Here is an 8,822-nt window from a genome sequence, read left to right as displayed (position 1 = left end):
TTGACTTAGTCGATAATATAGTTGCGCGTGGTACGGTACTGGAAATTGATGCAACCAACCCATGTGATATTATTGAAGGTTCTTGAAGATTCTTGACGTTTCATTCTTCAACAAGGCGTGGAAGACATGTGAGAGGCATGTGATGGCAATGGAAAACCTAAATGGACTCAAGTTAAGCTTTAAAGTCAAATCCATTACAGATTCGAAAATCTGCTTGTGCAGATCAGTTAACTTCAACGAAGTGTCAAAAATAGCTCAGAGCTTGGAAAATTATGATCTTTATATGGTTGGAAATCTACGGATGTCTAGTTTCCAGATCTTTTTACGGTTCGTCGATATCAATTTTCTAGAAGAAGTTATGATTGTTTTAGTGCACTGAGGTCAAGTCTGCCAGAAATCTGTTTTCTGTCAAAGAAGTCCTAAATCAACACAAACTAAGAGAAGTCAAGTAGAAACGAATTGGGAGTGCCTTGAGACGTTCTCCTATATATACCTACCGTATTTGACGTTTCAAGGTTAACAATTTTCTCCACAAATTCGTTTCTCACTTGTTTGCTCTTAGGTTTTCAGGTTTTCACAATCTTCAAGGAGCTAAGCCGTGCCACCTTCCTCCACCACCGTGATCTTCACTTATTGCCGTGCTAAGGAACTTCTTTGGATCTTTGGGACGTGACTAAGGGTTTTTCATATGCCCTACCATACATATAATTCACGGTTTTTGTGTAATTGCTAGATAGATTTTCTGCTTTGGATTGTCTATGTGTAAACCGAAACTTTTGAGTATGCAATTCTGTTTTCGAGTACAATTTTGATGTTTTATTCAATGATTGATGTGTTTATGTGTTCTTGATCTTGCTTAGTTGCCAAATATATGGATTGTTTATCTGATTTTGTGCTTCATTACATGGAACGTTCTTGTGGTTGCAAACATAGGAAGACTTGCATGTAACTTGCTAGTAATTAGGTTTATGCTTTGTAAGCCCTAATTCAAATGAGTAGTAAAGGCTTGCTTTGAGTCGAAATCAGGTTATGCATGTGATGATAAGTTTTGACTTGCTTTGAGTGCTTGGATTTGCATGTCTATCAATTCTTTCTTGAACTTAATGATTTGAAAACGGGATTTTTCAACGCAGTTGCTTTGATTGTGTGATATCGACTTTTCAAAATAAAATTGATTTGGTGCTTTGCTATTTCGATTTGACTTAAGAAAGAAAGTTAAAAGGGACATTGGTTGCTTTGATCTTTGTGTCATGGTTGATAGCTTTTCATGGTAACTAAGAAAGATTAAGGGATGCATGAATGGATTGATCTTGAATGGTTCTTGATAAAGTGTCCTTCAAAAATTCTTCTTTTCCCACCTTTGTAAATAAAACGTGTAAGACCTCGGAAACTTGTTATTAATTCCTAAATGTTTCCTGGGATTAATAAAGTGTTCGTTTGTACGATTTCATGGTTCGAGGGTGGAGTGGAATTATTTTCGGACGAATAATTATTCGAAATGCACGTTTTAGGGGGGTTACGAATTTTGAATTTTCATACGTTAGGATTCTGCAGAAACTTCCTTCACTAAAGTTGTAGAGCGCGTCGATACGAGTTCGTGGACATGTGGAACGCGAGAATCAGAGTTCGTATGAGAAAGTTATGATCGATTGAAAAGTTGGGAAATTTCTATAAATAGCTAAAATTCCGGATTTTTCATTAAATCCCAAAATTTCCAGTTTTTGTGTTTTGGCCCCCAGCTGAAACTCTTCTCTCTCCTCCGCGCCTCCTCAGAACCGACGGGTCTCCATCGACCCGACCTGTGTTTTCCGGCTCCGTCGTGCATCCTCCGGCCGCGAACCAGGACCAAACCGACTCGGCTCGGCCTGATCGTCCTCTCTACGGTGTCAGCTCGCCCCGTCGTCGCCCCTAGACCGAGATCGAAGACCACAGTTGAGCCGATCGGACCCGGCCGGAAAACCCTTTTTCCGGCATCCCCTCGGTGATTGGTTGACATTTTTGGAATCGTCTCCTCCTGCTGATCATCCCCATACTCGCCTTTCATCACGATTTGGAGTGTATAGCACTAGATCAAGCGTTGAAGATTGATGGCCGTGTTGAATCTGGAAATCTGATCGTGCAGCTGAGATTAATCCAACTTCCAAGCTTGATCTAGGACGATCTAGACCGAATCTCACTTAGCTCCAGGTATGAAAATGGCTCATCTCTTCATTTTGAACAAGTTTGTAGTTCACAACTTTTGCATCGGAGGTGGTTGACTCGGCGTTGACCGCCTGCTGACCCGTTGCTTGTGGCGGTGCGTGGTGGCGCGTCTGTTATCCAAAATGTGTTTTGTTTTTAGTTTATCCATCTACACATCGATACGGTCGTTTTGATATATTATAAGGTTAATTTGGAGAAAGTTGATGCATGCTAGGGTTTCGGTTTTACATGTTATCTTCGGTTTGCAATCCGCGAGGATCCGACCGTTGGATCTTCGTATAATTTTGATAGGATGATCCCAAGGGCGATCTGTGTGAATCTGTCCGTTGGATCGTCGTTTAAGTGTGTTATGAATCAATTGCTGAGTTAGGATCGTTTTTTATTCGTGTACTAAGTGTGACGTATTATTACTTAGGTGATTGACGGGGCGTATTTAAGTCCTTATCTGCGGTGAGAAGACGCAGCTAAAGTTAGAGGTGAGTAAATCTCACGTGGTTCATTTACGAACCGAGTTACATTATTGTTCGGTTTAATCATTAAATTGTGAAATCGTTTTCAGAAATAAATATTTGTTTTAAATTATATGAACTTGATCGTTTACGGTTCATAGGTAAGTAAAATGAGTTTGATTATAAAAATGATTTTTCACGGGTCTTGTATTTGTGAACTATAGTTGGTATTAGTAGCATTCCTGAGCGGGTGACTACGTATATATATATTTACGTGGATTATATATAGGACTCGGCTTCTCTGCTAAAATATGACTTGCTATAATGTGCTTGGATTTTACTCACAGCCGTCAGATATAGATTTAAGGGCAAGATGATGCCACATCAAGAAGCATCAAGAAGTCACTTCAAGTTCATCCCTTGCGGTTTTTTTTTCTAGCAAATTATAGTTCTAGCAGAGAAGCCAAATTATTATATATATTGGTGCAGTTGGGTAATGATGTGGAATTAACATGATTTTGTGAGTTCGATGTTGCTATTGTTATGATTTAATTTTGGGCTAAATACTGTTTAGTACCCTGTGGTATAGGCCTAACATCAATTCAGTCCCTCGACTTTCAATTTCATCAAAAACACCCCCGCAATATCATCTTCTCATCCAATAGGTCATTCCGTCAGGATTCCGTCAATTTCATACGTTAAGTGGGGCCCACATGGAAGTCAAATTCCCAAAATTACCCTGACTCTTTAATTAATTCCCTCCCAGTTTATTCCTATCCACTAACTTCAACCCACCCACATGGAAATGAATGAATTTTGGTTGTTTAGGAATGGAAACAATTTTATTTGGACGGTTCGTATTCGAGAGTTTTACTGGTTAAATTGTGTTGGTGGGTTGTGGTGTGAAAACAATATTTCAAAATTGATTTCTATATTGTTTTTGAAATGGGAGTTGAGCTTTGAAAACAATATTTGTGCAGTCAATTATATTGTTTTGAAAGGTATTTGGAGTTGTGGTGTAACATTTTGGGTCGAGTGGAACCTCTTTAAATGTTTTGGTCTTTGCACCGAGAGAATCTTTTGTGGAGATTTGTGTAACATTTTGAGTCTTGTGTGACTTTTAAAATGTTTTGGTCTTTGTACTGAGGGTCACAGTAGTGACCGAGGGTGGTTATCGGAACCATGCCCTTGGCCGGGGTATGGTTAAGACTCAGTTAGAGCTCTAGTCTGTCCGCCATTGTATGTCATGGTGGGTAACAAGCAGGTTACTTGCAACTCATGAATACACGATTTTAAAAGAGAGTTCGAGTGTATACTTTCTTTTAATAGTCCAAGGAGGGACATGGTTTCATATTTATTGGTTGAGTTTTGAAAGGAATCAAAGTGTGAGTTGTTTTCCTTAAGTTGAAAGATGAATTCTTGGTTTTGGCAGACGTTGTTTGATTTCTTGATTTATTTTCCTTTTTCATTTCTATTGTTGATTTTTAAGTAATCTCCTTAACTAAACTAGATGCAGGGATTACTATGAATTCTTTTGTTTGTTTTCATGTAATCTCCTGAACTAAACTATATGCAGGGATTACTATGAATTCTTTTGTTTGTTTTCATGTGATCTCCTGAACTAAGTTTCTATGCAAGGATTACTGATTTTGCTTAATTCTTATTGTGGGTACAGTTGTGGGTTGTGATTTGTAGTGATTGGAAAATGAGTTGAGATAGCATGATTTTGGCAACCGCGTTATGTTGAGGGAAATTAGCATGATTTCCTGGCCGTTGAGGCAAAGGAATGGTGATCTGATAGATTGTGGGGACGTAAAATGTTTAAAATATTGGGAGTTATTTGTATAATTGGAGATTGTGGGAAATAAGATAAAATGAATTGAGAGACAGAGCATGTGGGTTTTTAGTTGGGTTGAAATGATTGAGCATGTTATTGATTAATTTGAACTTGACATTTTTGTTGTGATAATTGCATATTGTTTTGTTAGGCTAAGATGGTGAAAGCATGTATTTTGTGGAATTAAATATTGTTGCTTTAATTCATCTCACGAGTTGAGAAATTATAAGCATGCGTGACGTGAGTCACTTTATTTGAGTTTACTCAAACGGGCTTAAAAAGCTTACCGGGTTTGTTGTTTGCAATCCCGGTGCACTATTCTATGGTGTAGGGTTTATTTTGCAAGTTAGAATATCGAGTGATCGTCGTCAAAGCTGAGGTGTACGTTCAGTAGCGTGGGTGTAGAAGAGTGCTTGTAATTGTAGTCTTCCGCTGTGTAGTGAGTTGGTGAGTGTGATTACTCATTGAAGTGTTGTTCAGTTTAATTTGTAAACTTTTGTAATGTAATATGCGACTCTAAAGAATGAGTCGGTATTGACGTTGTGAGCTCAGTTGTTTAGTTGCTTAATTTAAATGAAAAATTTTCTATGTGTTTTCTTGTGTTTGTTCTCGCGTTTCGGATTTGAATTTCTTTATTCAAAATTCGGGGCGTGACAAAACGTTTTTGTTCTTTTGTTTGTTTTCTGAAAATTCATATTTTGATCTTCAAAACCCCCCATGTTCTTGTTTCTTGATGTTCTTGTATATTTCTAAATACATAAAATCGGTTTTTAGGTATGCATGTTCACATAAATATTAAGTAGATAATCTGAAAATATATTTTAAAATTCATGAATAGTGCATCTGTGAATAGTAATATGTGTTGGTGTTTTCTAGGAATTGTTTTGGTGGTTTTTAGGAATTTGTTTTTTGTTTTTTAGGCATTGCTAAAAAATAGGGATTTCTTTTGTGTTTTTTAGGAAAGTAGTTAGAGTTAGTTTTAAACTTGTATTCCTTGTTTGACTTGGTTTTCTTGTAAATTAAGTAATCCTAATTAGTGTATGACTAGTAATCCTTGTTGTATGTAGATTTCTAATATAACTATGACTTGTAAAATGTGTATAAGTAGGAGTAGGATTTCTAGAACCATTCTAACTTAGTTTTCTCTCTTTCTTTCAAATTCTATGTATATATATACTTGTATATTTCGTTGTTCTCTTATTCTTTGTTCTCTAATTTCGTGTTAAATGTATGTCTCTCTCTAATTCTTTCTTTGTTGTTCTTTTAATTTTCGTAACCTTGTATGTGTTCTTATAATTTCGTAAATTTGTATATTCCTTCCTTTAAATTTCGTCTCACATGTAGCACTCTCAATCCCCGGTTTAGAACGATACCATATTTGCTCTATACTAATGATGATTCTTTTCAGGGTTTAAATTAGCAATTGCTTTTGCACATATCACATCTATTCTTGGTCTGAAATCAAAATAATAGTTGCGGAAAAAACACAATTTCTCAAAACAAGTTCAACATACAAAAAATCACCAAATAAAATTCAAAACCGAGAACTATAATTCAGAATATTTCTCAATTCAAAATGAAACTCAAAACATGGAATTCCATTAAAGTAAATTCAAATTAAAAATCATCATTCAACTATTCCAATAGAGAATTTAATACGAAATATAATTATTTTTTAAAATAGAATTGCATGTAGTATAATTTAAAATAAAAGTCCACTCATAGGAATATGGTTAAGTCAGCCATCGGTAGGGATCCTCATTGAGCGATGGCTCTACATGTTGTCCTATACAAAATAACAATTCATAACCATTTACTGGAGAACCTAAATTTAATTCAAATATAAAATGAAATCCAAAACCCTTTATTGATAATTAGTAAACCTAAAAATTGAATTCACATCCGAATAAGCTTAAACTTCAAGAATTACGTTGACTTAGTATTTTTAACAACCTAATGAAAAACGATGAAGATCCAACGGTTGGATTTTCACGAATTGAAAACTGGAAATCAGAAACTACAAAATTTTGATCAATCCCCAAACATTCTAAATGTGCAACAAGTTATACCTATAGGCTCATATGTAAGAATTTACTTCTTTAATTGTGGATCATATGAAGTAATTGGTGTTCATGGTGTATATTCCATATATGATTTGATAGACTAATTGATAGATCCCAATTGATCAATCAGAGGAAATTTCTTAATCTATTTCCATGATGGATGGAAATCACTTAAGTCATTGATGGAAATTGGTCCTCTCTCACCCTATATAACCAGTAAACAATTTCATCTTATGTACACACATAAAGTACTCAAGAAACATATGAGAGTTTGAGGTGCAAGGTCTGAGAGAGAAACCATTTTCTTTAGATTGACGACTTCGTCGAGCCGCTGCGTCTTGGTATACTACATATTGCTCCAATGGAACAAGGTATGTAATTTATGTTTCCGCCTTATGGTTAATGTTGTAAGATCATGCAAGTTCTAGATCTTGGTTTTATGTATTTAAACTCTTACATGTGGTATCAGAGCTCAGTAATAGAGCTTAATTTCATGATTCTCCGTTAATGGAATATATATATTGTTTTGTTGGTCATATATTTCTTGCCGCATTTATATATGCATATGAATTTTATTTACAACAAAATATATCCATATGAACGTTTCACTAATTATATGATTAATCTTCTTTGGTCATATGCTGTTCATTTGTAGCTGTTTGTTTTTTTATCAGATTTGCATCTTATGTATTATGATATATGATCATAATGGAATAAAAGAATGAATATGGTACTATAAGCATAAATGAAATAATGGCATAACGCGAGCCGTTTGGTTTTGCTAGTTTTATGAATGTCAATTTTGATTGTTTATTTCATCTAACTTTTGAATTCATAGCATGGCAGTTTGTTCGTCACCAAAGTGGCTAAACCAGTAAGGTCTCATAAATATCAAATTAGATGATTATCAATTGCTTATGATATTGATGCATATGAAATGAAAAAAAAATTGCCTTGTAAAGTTTTAAGGTTTACTCATAAGCATATTGTTTTTCATTAGTCATAAGAATTTAAAAATCAGCCAAAGGTAGATTAACCATTCATATGATTAATGAATAGAATGGAGTTTTTTTATATATATATCCTGTTAGATTAGTTTTGGAGATCCAAAGATTACAAGCTTGTCTGATTAGGAATATACTCATTGTTGAAATGACGATAAATGCATCATTTTAGTTAAATATCTACATGATAACCACCCAAATGAGTATTATGTTAATATGTTTACTATTTATACGTGTTTAGTGACTCAAATAATTAATGTTGTGAGCCCTTGTATTATTGTGTTGCAACTCATGTTTTGCTTCATTCACATGCTTCCTCTATTTCAGTGCTCAATGGACTGAATTTCTCGGAATGGTGTGAACAAGTTCAATTTCACTTAGGTGTTCTGGATCTGGATTTGGCACTCCAAACTGAGAAACCTGCTGCTCTAACTTATTAAAGCACAGATGAAGAAAAGACTTTTCATAAGGCCTGGGAAAAGTCGAATACATTGAGCATTATGCTGATGCGAATGACTATAGCAAACAACATAAATACTACACTTTCAAAAGTTGAAATTGCTATGGAATTCTTGAAGAACATTGAGGATCATTTCAAGAGTGCTAACAAGTCTCTTACAGGGACATTAATGGTTGAACTTACCACCAAGAAATTTGATGATAGGAGAAGCATGCATGTGCATGTTCTTGAAATGACTAATCTGGCAGCAAAGTTGAAGACCTTGGGAATGAATGTGGATGAGTTCTTTCTTGTTCAATTTATTTTGAACTCCTTGCCTCCTCAGTATGGGGCATTTCAGATTAACTATAACACTATTAAGGATAAGTGGAATGTTAATGAATTGTCCAATATGCTTGTTCAAGAGGAATGAAGGCTTAAGCAACAAGAACAAAATACTATTCATCTTGTAGGTCATGGAGCTGAAAGAAAATTTAGAAGAAAACCTGGAAAGGGTGCTAAGAAAGGACCACCAAAGAACAATGAACAATGTCCTAATAAGGGATTGAAGGACAAATGTCATTTTTGAAGAAAGGATGGACATTATCAGTATGATTGCCCAAAATATAGGGTATGGTTCGAAAAGAAAGGTAAGCCTTTGGCTTATGTATTATTCGAATCAAATTTAGCTGAAGTTCCTCATAATACTTAGTGGGCTGACTCAGGAGCTACTGTTCATGTTTCTAATTTGATGCAGGGATTTCTTACATCCCAAAGCCTAAATCCAAATGAAAATTTTATCAATATGGGGAATCAGGTGAAAGCAAC

At 35.2% G+C, this 8,822-nt stretch overlaps 1 protein-coding gene across 1 annotated transcript; it reads left to right on the top strand.

Moving 5' to 3' along the window:
• The first annotated feature begins 8,067 nt into the window (after positions 1-8,067).
• LOC133726584 (uncharacterized) lies at positions 8,068-8,427 on the top strand. Its single transcript, XM_062154163.1, has one exon. The coding sequence runs from the start codon at positions 8,068-8,070 to the stop codon at positions 8,425-8,427; it is 360 nt and encodes a 119-aa protein (XP_062010147.1).
• Positions 8,428-8,822: the final 395 nt, after the last annotated feature.

The sequence above is a fragment of the Rosa rugosa genome, chromosome 1, assembly GCF_958449725.1.
Source record: "Rosa rugosa chromosome 1, drRosRugo1.1, whole genome shotgun sequence".
NCBI lineage: Eukaryota > Viridiplantae > Streptophyta > Magnoliopsida > Rosales > Rosaceae > Rosa > Rosa rugosa.
This window is presented reverse-complemented; position numbering and strand designations above follow the sequence as displayed.